This window comes from Pezoporus occidentalis, unplaced genomic scaffold (assembly GCF_034315485.1).
Source record: "Pezoporus occidentalis ecotype Australia unplaced genomic scaffold, CSIRO_AGI_Poc_V1 ctg38, whole genome shotgun sequence".
Classification (NCBI taxonomy): Eukaryota; Metazoa; Chordata; class Aves; order Psittaciformes; family Psittacidae; genus Pezoporus; species Pezoporus occidentalis.
In genome coordinates this window covers 1,261,009-1,279,575 of record NW_026915702.1, presented here as the reverse complement: position 1 = coordinate 1,279,575, position 18,567 = coordinate 1,261,009, and the positions used below count along the sequence as shown (strand labels likewise).

Here is an 18,567-nt window from a genome sequence, read left to right as displayed (position 1 = left end):
GGGGCCTTAAAGCTCATCTAGTTCCAAGCCCTCTGCCACGGACAAGGACACCTTCCACTGGAGCAGGTTGCTCCAAGCCCCGTCCAGCCTGGCACATCAGTGTAATTCAGTAGGCACAACCAGCGAGGTTTCCTTCCTGCTGGGTATAAAAGATGCAGAAGCTGGACCTGCAGGTAAAATGACCGGAAAGGAGAAAACCAGTCACAGGTATCCACAGTTGTCCTGTTTTGAGATACAGCTGCCCCTGTCACCCAGGTCCCCATGGGGCTCTGCCCATGGCAGGATGGAACTCCCATCCTGGCCACACAGTCACTTGTCCTTACAAAACCTCTCAGTGGTTTGAATGTGAAGTGGTTTAGGTGCTTGGCCTCAGGGCACATCCTGTGTACTCCATCCCCACTCATCCCCTGGCAGTCAACACACTTGGAAGACCAAAGTGCCACTTTGACTTCAGTGGTAGAAGGTATTAAACTGGAGCAATGCTGGAAGATCCTCAAGAGCTTGACTCCATCCTGAGCTGAAGGACCGGGTGGGAAGTCACAAAGTCCCCCCGTGCCGCTCCAGCATTTGCTCCCACGCTCAGTGTTTGGTTTGGAGGGTCTCAGGGTTCAGTGGAGAGGCTCTCCATGTCATCTTGAGCCACTCAGGAGCACAAATCCCATGTGGCTTCCTGACAGCCAAGTGCTCTTGACACATAGGGACCTTATGGGTGCTTGTGCACTCGTGATTCAGCACTGGTTTATTCGTGAGCAGCCCCTGGCTCTGATGGGATTAAAGGCTGAGGGTCAGTGATGTAATGAGGCATTGGAAGGGAGTGGCTGTGGGAGTTCCTCACGTTGTGACTGTGTCTATGCTTGGAGGTACAGCTCTGTGTGACAGGGACACAGTGTTCTTCCAACATCTGTTCACTAATTACCCGTCATTGAGAACAAATCCAAAATACATATGAACTGTGGTGAAAAACACAAACTCTTATGTGGACATAAGCGGCATCAATAAACAGTTAATAGATGAGGTGAAGGTGTCAGCTGGTGGCACTGAGAAACACAGTTTACAGGAGGAGGGTTCCATGAGACAAAATCATTTCTCTCTTGTTTAGGGCATTTCAAGATTCTTTTCACATTTCTGGCCAAGGCAGGAGGGTTGTGCTTGACTCAACCTCTTTAGGATGCAAACTTACTAAACCTCCCTTCCAACTACTCCCCTCCTTACTCCTTACTTGCCAACTGTAGTAACAGGGCAAGGGGCAATGATTTTAAAGTGAAAGAGGGTTTGATTGGACATGGGGAAGAAGCTCTTCCCTGTGAGGGTGCTGAGGTGCTGGCACAGGGTGCCCAGAGAAGCTGTGGCTGCTCCATCCCTGGCAGTGTTCAAGGCCAGGTTTGACACAGGGGCTTGGAGCAACCTGCTCTAGTGGAAGGTGTCCCTGCCTGTGGCAGGGGATTGGAACTGGATGATCTTTAAGGTCCCTTCAACCAAAACCATTCTATGATGTTATGAGGGAGTGATTTCTGCCATGGCAACAGGTACCAGTGAGATCCCACCTGGAATGGGCTCATCCATTTGGCCACTCAAGCTCAGGAGCGGCTGTTTTGTTCTGAAACAGGCATTGGGAGGAACTCAGTGCTAGGCACAAGGGCCTGTCTTCCAGGGGAGGACTGAAAAGCTTGGCTTGGTTAGCCCTGCAAAAGGGACGCTGTGGTTTTTACATGCAGCACAGGGAGGAGTAAATGGCAGAGAGGGAGGTAAATGTTTAAGCTACTGGGTTATGTTGGCACAAGAGCAAATGCCTGTGAAGGATGCACTTGCAGTGTGGTGTTCAGACTGGGGGGTTTCAGTAGAAGCAGCTCTAGGACATCCTTCCAGGCAGAGTTGTGGGGAGCAGAAAATCCCATTGCTTTAAAGATGGAGTTTCTTTGACTTGTGAAAAATAGCATAAAGTAGGGAAAGGGGATTGGAATTGGAAACTAAACATCCTTCTCAGCCTGAAGCCCTCTTTACACAAGCACAAACTCAGGGATAAATCAGTTTGACAGCAGATCCTACTCCATCCGTTGAATAGGGTGCATTTGGTGTGCTTGCTTTGGGGATCCTCCCTTCCCTCTTTACTACCCTGTGGAATTGGACAGTTGAAAGGACGTGTGCTCCATTTGCTTGGTGATGCAAAAATTGAATCAAGTTGTATTGTCTGAGCATAAAGACAAGCTGCTGATACCCGGTTCAAAACAAGTGCATCCATGACTTCCACAGTGTTGATGCCCCATAACACTGGCTCACTTCCCTCTGTAATTTGAGGTATATAAATCTTCAGTGAAATCAAGTTGGAAATAAAAGCCGACCTGCTTTTTAATAGAGGAAATCACATGAATCTCGTGTGTGCATTGCAGAGGTTTGTTCTGCTCAGGGTGGACACAATGTGCTTTTCCCTTGTTCTTGTTTATGGAGCTTCACATTTGTCACAGCTCTGAGAGCAGTTCCAAGGTTTACAAGCTGAGCTCCAGCTCTGAGAAACAGTCCTGGCATTGCTTCCAAGAAGTGCATCTGGCCCATAAATTGCAGAGAGCTTTGGAGCCTTTTCAGAACACCAGCACCACAGACTCATAAAAAAACTCTCTCCTGTCTGGTAGTTTATTTATCCTAAAGGCCATCATGAGGGTTCTCTGGGCAAGGATTCAATTCAGCACATACATGAGAACTGTAACACATCCCAAAGCTAATTATACATCATTGCAACTGATGCTGCTGCCTCCGTCCCCCATCAGCTGGCTGTAGGAGGCCCAAGGTGGAGTCTGTAACTCATCTGTGCAGGCAACGCTGTCTTCAGCTCCTCATAAATCCAGCTTGCTGATGCTCTGTGTCATTTCAAGTGATTGCCTGTTCCCCAATGCACCAATGTATCCTGTAACTCTTTGTTAGCACTGGCTTTCTGTTGCTGTTTATCCTGGTCACAGCTCCAGCAGCCACCACTCTCTTGTCTTCTTCCCTGTGGTGGTTTCAGCTTCCCAACAGAGCCGTTAGTTATTACAGGGTGGTAATTGGGTTTTGCACCATTAAATCAGCCTCCAGTTCCCACCGCAATGGCCCTTTGGCTGTTCTATTTGGCATGTTTTATTATGAAAGGATGTGATTTGGCTTTCAAAGAAAGCCAGAATTCCTGGAGGACCCAGGAACTGTTTTCACCTGGTTGGCAAGTCCTGGTTAACAAACCTTCTGCACGACAATGGACTTTAAACGCATCTCTGTCAGCCCCCAACCCAAGGAAATGCCCTGGGAGAGGAAAAAGTGGATGTTCATGACACTGAGACCCCGCTCTGCTGTCCCACAAGAGTTGTGTTTGTCTCCCTCTATAGGAAGGGTCACCTGGCTCTTGCAGACCATGACAGGGAAACCAGCTCGAGGACTTCCAGCATTGCTCCTCCATCCCAGAGGAAGAGCCATGATTTATTCCAGTTTAATCCTGCAAAGCTGACACTGGACTTTTCTTGCCTTTGCATGTACAAAGGGGATGTGCTCTGCTGCAAGTACACGGGGTTCCTGAAAATTGCATGTGAAAAGAGAAGAGAAACCTAAACCCTTCATGTTTCACAGCTCCCATGGTCAGTTTTACTTAGTAGCTGTCTCTAAGGATGATTTGAAGGCTGTGCCACGTGTTACAGACATGTTCAAACTGAAACACATGTAAAAAAATCAAAATTCAACAAAAATATTCTGCCGCTCACCAGCTGCCATGTAGGGAGCCAGCCAGAGGCCCTTGCTTGCTTCTCTCAGCTTATAGCAACCATCTTTAAGGCTCTGCCTTCCAGCTTTTGGAGGTTTTCCCTTAAACAAGGGTTTCTGGATCACTTTGGTGTTAATGGAGAGCTCCCGTGGGACCTGAGGGGCAGATGCCATGTGGGGCAATGCGACACCACAGGGCTGAGTCTGATGTGGGCAGCACATATCCACCAGCTCCAGGGATGCTCTGTTCATTGCTGGGGACATGCGGAGGAACATTAGGAACAGGAAAAGCAATCCCAGCCTTTTATCACTTGCAGTCAAGGGGAGGTTTGTGGGATGCTGTCAGCAGAGGGAGGCAGGAGCTCACAGATTCAGTGCGAGCCTCAGCCCTCCGTGTTAGGAAATACAAGGCAGATGGCTCTAAATGGTGCTGCAGAACCATTTTGTTTTACTGTGTTCACATTGATGGTCAGCTCTTGGGGATCATGGGAGAGACTGAACAAATGAGGAAGCTGAAACACTCAGCCAGGGATGTGCTGCCTGAATTACTCACTACAGTATTCGCTTTCCTTTGGGTTTTCCAGCAGTCTGAGTTTCAGGAGGATCCGACCCTAACCATTCTTTTGTGGGTTCTCTCTCTTTTACATTATTTCATGTATCACTGAAGCTTTCTCATCTGCTCCTTCATGCCCCAAAATCTCACCTGAAAGTCAGTGTTTGATAGCAGAAGATTTAGAGAAAAACATTTTCAAGATTTTTTGGTTTAGGGAAAATATCTCTTAAATTAGATAAATGCTTAATTTATATCTATATGTATATACATATATTGTGAAAATTTCCCTTCTGATATGCATATAAGCGATTTACCAACATGCAGCTCTTCTTTCGGGTTGGAGACAGCCTGTAAGCGGGCAGCACCTGTGGGCCTGCTTCAGAAGGCCTCTTCGAAGAGCAGAGCAAAGACACTCGAACTGACACTGGTGGCTTCTGTTTGGAGCCTGAGCAGTGAAACCAGCCTCTCCCCTCCTATATCTGTGAACAGCATCCCCTGTCAACTGGGGGTGGTGGTGGGGGGGGTGGCACTAACATCACACGGAAATCTGGTTTGTGGCTGTATTTTCAAGAGGAAATCATAGCATCCCAGACTGGTTGGGGTTGAAGGGACCTTAAAAGCTCATCCAGTTCCAACCCCTGCCATGGGCAGTCACACCTTCCACTAGAGCAGGTTGCTCCAAGCCCCTGTGTCCAACCTGGCCTTGAGCACTGCCAGGGATGGGGCAGCCACAGCTTCTATGGGCACCCTGTGCCAGCGCCTCAGCACCCTCACAGGGAAGAACTTCTGCCTAAGAGCTCATCTCAATCTCCCCTCTCTCTGTTTAAAGCCAAAAGGGCATAGAGCAGCAGTACAACCTCCTGATTTTGCACATTTTCTATCTTGTCATTAAAGCTTTCCACAGTGGGATGAACAGGAAAGAAAAATCTCCTTCTTCACTATGTACATATGGTCACCTTGGCACAGCCACATCGTTGAAACAAGGCGCTTTGTGATGATCTCTGCAGAGGTGATGTGAAAGACATTCCCTGTCTGTAGCAAGTATGCATTGCTGTGCCAGGAGAGGCGATCCCACCACAGCAAGGGTCTGTGTGACTTTTGTGTTTCCCAAAGTGCATCCAGGAGAAGGAGGCTTCCTTCCCAAAGCTCAGATCCCTAAGGCACAGGCTGCATTAATTGGTGGTTAGCCTCAGGGTGACTAAAACACCTGCACAAAACCCAGCCTGCTGCCACCTGTGCTGTTTCCAGCTGGCACTGTTAGCAGCCACAAGCCTTCTCCTTACCGTGGGCTGTGCAATGCAAGACCTGCACATGTACAGCCTCTGAGTGAGCTAATATAGGAATTTAATCCTGCTTGCACAGCAGAGCTGGTATTTTATGGAATTTTACACATTTCATGGATCTGAGGGAGAGAGCTGCTTCCCACCAGAGGTGGGACCTCACAGCAACAGACACTGCTCATAGTTAGGTAACTATGGGTTGAGACTGATGATAGTGGTGAGGAACTGTGCTGGTCCTCAGGGAGGAAAATATGAGATGTTTCAGAAACAAAACCTCCATAATGCCTATTTCTTCCTCTTTCTTGTGGCTTGCTGATCATAGTTCATATCAGACAAGATGCATCTGGTCAGCTGTGCACAGAGGAAAATACTCCCAATAACCTTTCCTTATTGGAAGAGTCCCCATGTAACCACTTCATTAATTTATCCCTGATTAGAGGCTGCTTATCCAGTCTAGTATCACCAGCCAGTACTGGGTCCTGAGCTATGGCTCTAAAGACTGGGAGTGTACATGATGCCAGGCTTCTGAACTGAAAGTGTTTGCAGTTTAGTAGGTGGTGCCGCACATCCTCCTCAGTTACAGATGGTGAATGAGCTCATCTGTAGATGGATCCTGCTGCTGTGCTCTGATATAGTAAATAAGGAATTACGAACATTTGCTGTGGGATTTTTCCTATCTGATAGATACAAATGGTAAAATTAAGCTGTTCCTAAACTTAGATACTCAACAGCATTTTAATGTCTTCTTGCTGTCTGCAGCATACTTAAGCTTTTAGACTTCTTCTATTTCTCTTGACTTGCATTCTCAATAATCTGCTTGCAATATCCAATGAATATCTTATCTAAACACCTCTTCTGAACTCATCCTTCAAATACATACATTTTTCTTCTGTGTTGAAATACAGCTCTGACAAAATATTAATCCAATGACATTCAAAATAAATTTCTGTCTTCATTGTTCTAAGTATATCTTCCTCACTGGTTGAGACCAAAGCTGTAAGGGATAGGGTACCACAGAGATATTTCATGTTTTTAATTAGCGTCTCCTCACACGAGTGACTTTCAGCCCTTGGTACACAGACCTGCTCCTTTTTCAGGGGTTGATGGAGAAAAGCAGGGATCCCCTGGGCTGCAACTCAACTTCCTGCTGAACAAGATGAAGATGGATCCCTCAGGGAGGTTAGGATGGGAGCTGGAAGCTCTTCCTACTGCAGGTGCAGAATAGGGCTATAGAGGAAGAGTTCTGCTCTCTGTAGTAGCTTCTGGAGAGCAGAGCCATGGAAGGAGGCAGATCTGCAGGTCCTTTCCTCCAGAAACACTGCACAACACATCCCTACATCAAACATGCCTGGCTCCAGCCCATCTCTCCATGCACAGCATCCTGGCTCCTAGCACTCACAGCCCATGTGCTGGCCTTTCCCTACTCACATCCCAGCACTGGCTGTTCCTCAAAAACATGTATTTGGCACAAGGATGCTCCCCTTTACATTTCAGCACAGCTCACATCCTTTGCACACCCTGGGCAAACAACCTGCCCCAGGTCCAGTCCTCCTCCTATCTGCTCCATCCCTCTTGCAAACCCACACAGCTTACCCACCCGAGCAGGACACCTTCCCCTTGGCTGAGGCATTCGGGTGTTCCTGCCAAGGCAGGATGAGCATCTGCAGCATGTGCTGCTTCTCCAGCCAGCAAGAGCTGAGCCACTGCCAGCAAGGGAGGAAGCTTCTGCGGGTACCAGATCACTGGCAAAATGTTGATGCATTTGTGGCTGACTTCTTACATACACTTATCCCCCCCTGAATTTGTGCCCTTTTTCCCCCATCCCCCTCCTATTCCTGTTTTTAGGCATTCCTTTCCCTCTGTCTCCATGTCCTTAGAGCTGCCTGGACACTTGGTGCAGCAGCACTGCAGAGATCCTGCTGTGTAGGTGCCTCCACACAGCATCATCCTTCACACTGAAGCCACGGTGCCTGCCTCAGGGAGGGTGGCACAGGAACATGTGAGATATGAGAGCATCTGGTTCAGAAAGTTATTTGGTTGAGGATTACCCAATATCATAAAAATAACAAATAATGAGGAAACCACTAAATTAAACACAGAGACACTCAAACATCAGTGAGCAGGTGATGAAAGAGAGAACACCAGAGGCCAGAGCTCCTCAGGCACCGAGTGATGGGCCATTAAAAGAACTACTCTGGCCTTGGAGAGGGTCAGCCTGGATTTTGTAGCTCATAAGAACATAATTAGTGTGAATATGAAGTGTGAGGATCTTAGGGGACTGAGTAAAATTTACAATGGGATGTTTAGGAGAAGGACCAGGGTGGAAGGAGTATGGGCAGACAGCTAGGAGGAAGGTTGGAGGGCTGAAATATAAATGAGCAGGCTGTCAGGCAGGATGTTCACCTGCAAGTCTGGGCTGTCTTCTTGCTAAACCCCACTCTGAGCTACCTCTTCAGTGTCATCTCACTATCTATCCTGTGAGCCTGAAGAAGAGGCCATGCGTGACAGGGACTGCGCGTCTGTGTGCCATCACTAGAGGGATGGTGATGTATATGCCTATCTGAGGGTGTAAGTGCCAGCACCCACAGCAACTGGGCTGTGTTTGTATTTCCTTAGTGAATGTAGTCCCATGTGTATGCAATGTGCTAGGAAACATCAAGCTGCACTAGCTGGTGAGCAGAAGACTCAAAGTCTGAGCCAAAGCTGGGTACAGGGCGTCGGACAATCCCAGCATTGAGACATGTAAAACACTGGCTGAACAGCGTATCCATACAAATGGTGATGTTTTTTCAAAGTTACACTGCAGGGTTTTTTTGGTGCCAACCTGGAACTCTCCTGACAGCAGACATTCACCAGTCACCCTCACAAGCGCTGCTCGAGAGCACGCTGTGCTTCAGACTTGAGGTAAATGCAAATTCTCAACTGCAACAAGAAAGAAAATGTGTTTTACTAAGTAATTACAGCTTGTCAAGAGGTGCGCAGCACAGGCAGGATACTAGGAAAGCAGCTCCTACAAATAAATATAAACCCAGTGGGACTGGGCTAACATGAGAGATCCTGCAGAGACCATAAGGCAATTCCATTTGAGCTGTTTCCAGTCAGACTTCACTTGTATCAGACACCATGAGAACAGTGGCACCAAGAACTTGTGAGTTAGAAAATTGTCTTTAGGGAGTCTGAAGCCATTCAATCATTTTCAACACCTTAAAACAAGGACACTGTGTTTGTGAACCAGCCAAAGGGCTGAGGTCCAGCTGTCTGCAGAGTTGGAGAGACAACTGAGGTACCACAGTGAAAATTAAAATGCTTGAACTATCTGTGTGGCTGCAAAACAATCAGATAGCTACAGTTATCACTTACAGAAAACACTGCTCCATAATGAATTCGAGTTAAGGCAGAAAACGTGGAAAATCTGCCTGGAACACACTAAAGCGGCCTTTATTCCCACAGCGTAAGGGGGTGAATTCAGAGAGGTTGCAGCCTTGCCATTTCACTTGGGGCTGTCAAACACAAAGCCTGAAAAGTAGGTCTCGGAAAAGTTTGTTTTACCTCCTTTTATGAGCTTCAACTGACACAGAAAGCATTTATTCTTGTCTTTTACAAAGGCATTAAGTGAATTAGAATAAGTAGATCCAACCCAAACCACTCTGTGATTCTAAGAATTAACTCAAGCAAACATCCTTATACTTCATTAATTTTATCTTGGGATCACAAACAAGCTTGAACTCAGGCAAGAACCCCTGTACCTGCTTCTCTTTAAAGAGAGGAACCTCTTTGGCTTTGTAGCTAAAGCCATTACACAGTTGCAGTCTTTAGAAAAAGGGAGTGGTTTTAAGTAACCTGAAATATAGCATGAACTGGAGTGAAATATAGATATAAACTGAATGTCAATGGACAATTCCAGACCAAAACTGTGACTGCCAATACAAAACCTGCTGTTTTGCTAATAGAGTGAACTCCAGAATACAGCATTAGTCCTGACAAAGGCTGTGTCTGTAAACAGGTCTCCAGCACTAATCATGATGCTTTTTTTTCCTTTTCACTCCATTAATCTTTTAAATATTACAGTCAGATTCAAGCTTTTAGGACAGTGACAATGCTGAAAAATACGAATAATAAAATCTAGGTAATTCACTCTCTTAAAGTGAGAAGAATCTGCCAACTCACAGAGAATCAGCATTTCTGAAGTGGAACATGGATTTCCATGCTGCTGCTTTGAAATGAAATCTCCATGGGCTTTATGAAATGTAGACTTATTGTTTTAAAACATAATACAAGAGAGAAATTATCCAGCAGTATTGCAGAATCACTGAGACGCAGTCAGGTGAAATGAGGGAAGCCCAGACTAATCTTTTACATTTGTTTCAGGATTTTAAAGTCTTCCTGTAAAAGAAAGTTAAGCTGTAAACAAGTTACCTGCAGTTTTAATTCCTGTTCTTGAATGTGCAACTATGTCTTTTCTACAGACTGAGAAAATGGCTGTACCTAACCTCCTCAGTTACTGTGTGTGTGCCAACAGCTGTGATTTCTGTCAGTACAATTGAGTTGGGTATAAAACACATCCATTCTTGCGAATTTCTTAAAGGCCTTTTTTCATGCCCACTGGAAAGTTTCTTTCTTAGGAATCTATGAAGTTAACAAAGTACAATCTGCTCTGTAAAAGTGAGAAAATAGATGGGTTATCCCAATAATTGTTCTGTTCCCTCTATTTAATGGGCAAAGTATGCAAAAAGTCCTCTCTTAAAAAGCACCTCAAGAGCAATCCAAATAAGAAATCATCATGAAAATGTAATGTGACATTTATTGAAGCAATGTTTTATTTCTGTCATTGCAGTCACTATTTATATGCCATTAAAACCTGCCTGGAATAAAAAAAAAGCTTCACAGTTGCTTCTGAGTACTTTTCAGTCATTCCTCTAACAGAGCTCAAACAAATTTAAGTGAAGACTTTCCAGGCAGTCTAAATAAAGTGACTAGATCATCCTCACATATTACCAATGAGATGTTTTGAATACTGCACCCATACTACTGATGGTCAGTTACCCAGAGTTTTGACCCTAAGGAGTGAAGGTAAGTAGGGTACGTTGTGTTCACTGTCTCAGCGTAGCACGCACATAGACAGCTTCTGCAGGGCTAATGTCACTGCAATGTTTCCAAAGCAAATGTTACACACCCACATTTAGAAGAAATGAAGAAATTAATTGTGCCCAGCAGAGCCAGTGTTTCCCCATTCAGAAAAAAAGGTTTTCCAAAAGACAAGATGAGGTGTAGATGTTCACAATGTGACTTCTGAAGTTAGAGAGGTGAATTCTCCGCATACCATCTGTGTACGTTATCTAACCTTATATATTACACACTATGGATTTCATGTTCTCCTTGCAGTTTTACACTGTCTGATCCCACTGCTCCCACTGCTCCCACCATCTGTAAATCCCCCCCCCCCCAAAATGTATAGCTACCATGTCAATTAATATTTCCTCCTCCAGTAATTAGCACTTTCACATGACAAAAATACTTTGGGGATCCCTTACCTATTGCTCGAAAAGACATCTTCGTTGTGACTGTTTCTATCACAATAGCCAGTTCTTAAATCAGCAGCTCATCCTTGGTCCTCGCTGCTTGATTGTCTGGTGTCCTTCACTAATCTCTTTCCTTGTTATTCCTATTCTCCAAGGGAACTTCAATTAGCATTTGGGCTTTGCTTCAGTCCTTTCTAGTCTCATAACCCTCATCTATACCAAGAGACTATGGCTGACATTAGCCACTGTCAGTAAGATTATGTTGTTTTGAATGAAGATTGGTGCCTGTACTTAAAATGGACTTTACACGCAGTTAAACCAAATATATGATGCTCATTTACCAGCTTTTTACCTTTATGTCAAAATATTTGCAACTAGAAAAAAAGAGGGATAAGAAGACTTGGTTATAGCAGGAAAAAATATGAAATTCCTATGTCTAAAGTTCCAGGCTTTCCTGCATTTCCAGTATTCCCTCTTCTACCTAAGAATGACACCAACACTTCAGGTAAATCAGATTGTTTAATCTCATTCACTTTCTGATTCTAACAAGCAGATTTATCACAAAAACTACAAGCAAATCAGAACAAACCCAAAACTAATACACATAAACTTTCACTTTGTTGACTTCTTTGTCTTCGCATTCTCTTTGCTTATTGTAGTAATAGAATGTATTGTCCCTTCTCTGAAGTTTCTTAACAAATCCAGTTTCTGGCCAGTACTCTACCTAAGAATAGAATGAAAAGGGTACACATTCACCAGAACGTGCTCACATTAAATGTTTGTGCATTATATTGCAAGGGATACAGGGTATAATTCCATTTGCATCTAACCACTACTTTGCTATTCATTTGCTTAACTTTAAAAAGATGATGAAGAACAAGATGTCAAAACTAGTTTTCTGGTCTGAATTATAGAATTATAGATCAGAATTATATGATTAAGAATTATATGATCAAGAATTATATGCTCAGAAATGTCTAGAAAGAAGGATCTAAGAATATTTGATAAGAGTAATTTAAATAAGTATACTAGTCAAAGCTTTTAAAATACCTCCTTTAGGAATAGAACATTGGTACTATTCAGTTATTCAGTAACCGGAGAGGCTGAAAGATTCCACGTCTGGAAGACTGAAAACACTTAATGGTTCCTTTGGGATCCTTCTGACCATGAAAAATGTGCTTTTCCTTAGCAGTTTTATACAAATAAAATGAGTGATATGTATCTTAGTCTCACAGATAGAAGGATCAGTCCTGCAGGAAACCAGAACCATCCTGGTGCTCTTCAGTGTTCCACAGTGTGAAACTTTAAGGCGTGAGCATTCAACAGGCTTGTTCATTCAACAGCTGAGTAGCTGTCTGCAGCTTGAACACCTATGACTATTTCTGGTCCAACTGAACCTTAAAAATCAGGTAATGAGAATCTTATCTCTCTTCCAGGCAGAGTTGATGAGAGGATGTCATCCTAGAGCATTCTCTAATTGTAGAGTGCTAGAAGTGGTAGTTTCAACACTTAACCTTATTACTTTAGGCATATAGCCAAGCTATTTGCATTCTCCACCTAAATGTAACAGCCTCAATATTAATTCCATCTATATTATAATTGCACCATTAGTAACACCTGCATTATGGAAACATAATGTGGAGTAAACAAAGACATTTCAAGATGCATAAGTTGAAAGAGAAGAACTACCAGATCCTGGCAATTTTGAGCAGCATGCATGCTCATTTTACACTGGCTAAGTGGTGTTCTTTAACTTTCATCAGGGTTTAATTGTCTATGGTTATGACCTGCCATAAACTTCAAACAGACTGATACTACGACACTAATTACAGTATTTCCTTTTGCACAGTTAAGGGAATTTACACCACAGCCTTTACAGTGGTATCCCAGCCCACAACCAAATAAAGAACTGCATCTTATTATGCGCATCAATTTTTTGCTGTGTTTTCAGTTAACCGGATAAGGAGTAACATGTTAGTGACTTTAAGGTCTCCTAAAAGTGGATTTTTCATACTACATATGCTGCTTTGGAAGATAAATTCCAGAGCTCCAATAAAGAAAATATGTTGTTTGCCATATTAAGCTCTTGGTTGCTATTTTAAATCTCAAGTAGCCACTGAATATCTATAGTAGCCATTATCCATTAGTTCATTTGAAGTGCTAGGGAGAATTGTCACCAAATGTAGTGAGCAGAGCACTGATGTTCTCCATTGATAAAAGCTTGTGTCACAGCTCCCTTTACTACAGTTGGCATCAAATATTTCTTTTGTGGATGGTTTCAATAGCAGCCAAGTTTTGAGTGTGCACAAAGTCTGATTATGCCACCACACAATGCAACCGTAAAACTGCAGTGGGTAGCAATGGCACAGGACTGACTCCCTGGACAGCAAGTGAGCTTCCTGTCGGCTCTACTGCCAGAGTTATGGGGAAACTTCACAGATAACTCACTTTGTTACACTCCTTTTCTCAAAACTGAATTATTCTTTTAGATAGCAGCTACATCTGTTCAGAGAAATTGATAATGCTTCCAAATTCATAAGAGAAGGGGAACAAAAGCACAGGCCACACAATGTTTCTGTTTCACTTCTGTGACATAAGTTATTCTACACAGCAAATAATAGCTCAAGAATTTAAGTCAAACCTTGGAGAAAAAACTGCATCAGAAAAGATAGGAATGAAAGGAATGAATGGAATCCTAAATGACAGGAAAGACTCAGCACCTCCATCTTTATTTAATCATTTAATTGACACAGAATTTTAAAGAAATAACCCTTGCAAAGTTATAAATCTTACCGTATCTACTTGTTTCACTTGTTTATACTCAATCTCATCTCTGTATCCAGCTTGCTGGAATCTGTATAAGTTCTCTACATCACCCGACCATTTCTCGGCACGATGTATAGATTTTGGTTCAATGTCAGCGTTAGCAATGACTCCAGGAACTTCAGACATTTTCCTGAAATCAGATGTTTACAAATTAGAGACGATGGAAGCAAATGATTTTGTTGGGGACATACAGGAGTGGGTAGAGAAAAATTTTTAAGTAAAGGAATTACAGACAGGACAATATTATCTTCCCCTCAAAGTCTGAGGTTAAAACACATTGTAAGCAGTTGGGATCAAATTAAATGCACTACTTGATCTCCAGCTAACCCAACTCATCTAAATACTATATACAGCTTGACTTCATGTACCTAAAATGTATTTGTGTGTGTTAATCAATTAAAAATACACAAAATACAGTATATTTTTATTATTATTATTCACAGCTTCACAGTTGCTATCCCTTTGGGGCAGGCAGCTTTTCAGGTTTTTCTTGCTTCAGTATGAAGGTACATCAAAGTGGGAACTACAAAATGAAGAGCTGGGCTGTTCCTGAAGAATAGCAAACACTCAGGGTGGGAGAGGAGGGGAAAGGAGAAATGCAGTGCCAGTCACATGGCCACAGCAGAGATAACACAGAAGTCTTACTAAATAAACTGGACAAGGGGGAAAGGCACAGAACCTCCCCAAATTCATCCTGTTTTACACTTTTCCAATGAAATCGGCACTGACTCCCTCTTCACGCAAAACCCACTTTTTCAATTTGCTGAGAAATAGTATGTAGGTTCATCAACTGCTAAACCTCAACAGAGCAGAACTGGGACAAGATGAAAGTCAAACTGCAAAAAAAATCAAAAACAAAAAAAAACCAACAAACCAATAAAAAGGAATAAAATGATCAAAAAATAAAAAGAAAACATTGAAAAGTCAGTGACAGCTCACCAGGGATGTGCTTATGGGTTTTGTAGTGAGAGGATGAACAGAGTCTCACTCCCTGGGGGTAGGGTGCTGCCTCCAAATCCTGCACACACAGTTTTTTTTTCTTACTTAGTAAGTTCCTATATCAACTGAAAGCTCAAGAAGCTGAATGCTGATATCCTGTCAAACACACAAATGCCCTTAGTCTGTTAGAAAGGCAGAAAAGGAGAATAAAAAATCTCACCATAGCATACAAATCATTGGGAAAAGTCTATCAAGAATGACTGTAATCATACTGTAGAAATAGGAGATGCCTGCATCTCTGTCTTCTAACTGTATGAGAACCATTAGCACACAAAGAAAAGGCCTTTCATCACTTACTGCATACACTTTTTTAAAGATCAATAAAAAACACACAAGGGCTCTTTTCTGGCAATACTAAACTACTTCAGGGCAGCTCAGCACTCCAAACATTCTTTTACCAGGCTCTGCAGCACTTCGTAATTGAAGGCAACCATTTACTATAAAAAAGAAAAAGAAAAAAAAGTTTACCCTCCATTTATGAGGTGTCACATATAAATCAATATGATGAACAGATATCCTTGTTTTAAATCCATAGCATGGACTTTGAGATATCTATCTCAATATAATTTTCTTTGTCTCCTGCTGCAAAGGGCTCTTTTGTATCCATTACAGAATTTTTTCATGCCTTGTATGTGATCTTTGATGTTTGATGAGAAGTACTGTCAATCTGGGACTTTAGCCAGTCAATATTATTAGCAAGAGCAATTAGTTCTTAATAAATGCTAAGTTATAATGAATTTAAGTGTCTTATGGTAACATAAGTGTTAAGTAGTTCCTTATGGAATGTGCTGAATTCTTGTAATGAGTGTGCTTCTTCCAGACAGCTAGCTATGTGTGGCCCTTCCTGGGTCACCATGAATTCAGATGGTCTGTTCACAGGTGTTCCTGCTCAGTACATATATATATATATATATATATATATACACACACATACATATACATACACAAAGGTCACACATTTAAAGTGTGACTTCAGATAATAAAAGTGCCATCCTGATATTTGCAGTCTGCTATTTAAGCTCTTTAAAACTGCAGCTGTTTGTCTATGGTAGTGTGTCTTGAGTTCCAGGTATAGAACTGGTTTCATTGTACAAGGAAACAAGCTGTATACCAGACAGCCTTCCCTGCAATTCAGGGAAGTGGCAAAGGCAGCAGCCATATACAGGCAAATGAAAGAATGCCAGAGAGTGGTAAGAAAACATTCAGCATGATACTAACACTACCCATTGAAAGGGAATTGTTGAAGTGGACTTTGCTAAGACAACGTTTGCCTTAAGGGAAATACTAAGATTTCATACACCTCTGTTTTAGCTTTGGGAAAACATCTTTTAATGCTAATCCCAGCATAATTTCCATGGAATCCTAATTAGCCTGCCTGGCAGATGGCAGTTTCCTTAATGCTCACACAGGTTGTAAGGGTACGTGGGAGGAAAGTGTCTGCTCCTTTAAGAGCTTCTGGTCAAGGACTTCTTTCAATGCAACAAGGGATAATAAGAAAGGGAGGAAGCCATAAAACAGGAACATACGGAGACACGAACCTGAGCAGCAAATGAGGGAGGTGGTGATGAGTACCAAACCAGGTCAGTCACAGTAACTGATGGGGGGATGTGGGAGTGTGAGAGTGTTTATTCCAGCAAGGTTATCTGATCAGGGACCTTATCAGTTGGAAAACCAAGGGGAAAAGGGGAAACTCAAACCAAAATGTATACAGAGACACACACCTGAAAAAACAAACATAGAGACCATAAAAAAAAAAAAACAAACCCGAAGCTCACCACTCACACTAACCAATGGGCTATCAAGAAACCACAAGCATCACCCCCAGGAAGATCAGCCTGGACTTTCCAACTGGTAAGACTATAAACCTGGGGAAGCCCAGAATCAGAGGGGTGCAGCGATAGTTAAGAGCTGTATAAAAAAGGGAGGGATGAGCAGGGGGAGAGGAGCAGGGAGGAACAAAGATGGCAATAGACAGGAAGGAGTACAAAAGAGGGCCAGTCAGTACACTTGCCTGGCTGCACCTGATCATTACAGTTTGTCCTACCTTCTTATATCTTCATATTAAATATTTTCTTAATTATCTCTCTGAGTAATCTTGCTCTATGTCCCATGAGCATATATGTGCTGCAAGGACTAAATACCAGCTACTAGTGTGACCTGTGTAAGTGAAAAACTGGTGCCAGCTCCTGGGTATGACATCTTGAGATGTCAGCTGCTGGAGAGAGCAGGGGTTTTCAACTCCAGCTACTGCAGCAGGAGCAGTATGTGTCCTAAACAAGTCCGCTGTTGAGGGAATGCTGGCTGAATGAGGGGCTCTATGCCAGGAACAGAAGCATGACTGTGGATCACAGCTTGTGCTGGGGAGGAGGAGTGTACTGGGAAATAAAGGGTTAACATTGTGCCTGCTTGCTTAAGCAGTTGCTGTGCTTGGTGAAGCAGCCCTCAGAGTCAAAGTTGCTAGAACGGTGAAGCAGAATTGTAAGAGTTACAGCTGCTAGACAGAATTGTAGTAGATAAGATTCATAACTCAACATTTAAGACATTCTTGTTTAAATAGTATCTTTAGAAAAAAAAGGAACAAAAGATAGCCAGAGTAACAAAATTTGCAAACTTGACAAGTTTCTGCTCTAAGATACATAAAACCGGCTTGTACCGAACATGAGGTTTGGATAGGAGCTGAAACCCTGTTGAGTCTGCGTGAAAGCAAGAGGTTACTTGCGGTGATGAAGAGGAACTACAGGCCTTCATCCTCACGACCCCCTAACGACCACCACCAGGAGGCACTGCGCAGGTGCACCAATGGGACAAATGCCAGAAAACTAATTATAATACTAGACAGGAATAGGTTTTGCATATGTATTAGGCGTGAAGCAATCTCATGTTTAGGTAATCATTATATGTAATATAAAAGAACTGAGTGGCGAAGGAAAGGTGTGCATGCTTTTGGAGGAGCAATCCCCATGTGCCTCAGCGCTGAATAAAAGCATACCTACTTTACAACTCTAATGACTTGTGGAGTCTATCTGTGTATCATCTGTATCTTCTCCAATCCAGGTACACATGGGGTGCATATCCATATTAGCTAGGAAACTTTAAGCTGGACTAGCTGGCGAGGAGGGGCAACCTCAGGTCCAGGCCAGGGTATCAAGTGAGCAGCAGAGCCATGCTGGTACACCCAGAGGGACTTGTGAACATGGAGTACGTGAGGAATGCGTGAGTGCAACTGATCATCCAGTTGTGATCATCAACTGGTCTAACAGGTAAGCAGGGAACACAGGAACCAGGCTGGGGGGCCTAGGATCTGTGGAGGGGTGCTTGGCAGACAGAGGAGGTGTGCTGGTCCTCAGAGGATCCACAAATATGCACTTGCATGAGAACCTTGAGTGGTGTGTGTATACCTGAACTGCTGAACTTTTATGGGTAGCAGCTGAAGAGGAGGAAGGGACTTGTCTTATGCCTTGTTTTATGTGAGTCCTGTACTTTCTGGTGAAGGCAACACCTCATCTGCAACAGCCTGTGTGACCAGCCCTGTCTGTAACACATGCTCAGCTGTGTTACGGGTTGAGCCTGCAAACAAGAAATCATCAGCTCCATCCCTGGGCCCAGGCAGAGGCCCCAGGCATCCCAAAGCAGATGCCATGCACTAGGAGATGCCCGTGCTTCTCCAACCACT

General features: G+C 43.4%; 1 protein-coding gene across 1 annotated transcript; it reads right to left on the bottom strand.

Annotated features, from left to right (window-relative positions):
- Window positions 1–11,569: 11,569 nt before the first annotated feature.
- MEIG1 (meiosis/spermiogenesis associated 1) lies at window positions 11,570–16,932 on the bottom strand. The gene is made up of 3 exons (XM_062631939.1): window positions 16,433–16,932; window positions 13,863–14,025; window positions 11,570–11,793 (listed from the first exon to the last, which is right to left on the bottom strand). The coding sequence occupies exons 2-3, from the start codon at window positions 14,019–14,021 to the stop codon at window positions 11,665–11,667; spliced, it is 288 nt and encodes a 95-aa protein (XP_062487923.1). The 5' UTR covers window positions 14,022–14,025; window positions 16,433–16,932; the 3' UTR covers window positions 11,570–11,664.
- Between the last annotated feature and the right edge of the window lie 1,635 nt (window positions 16,933–18,567).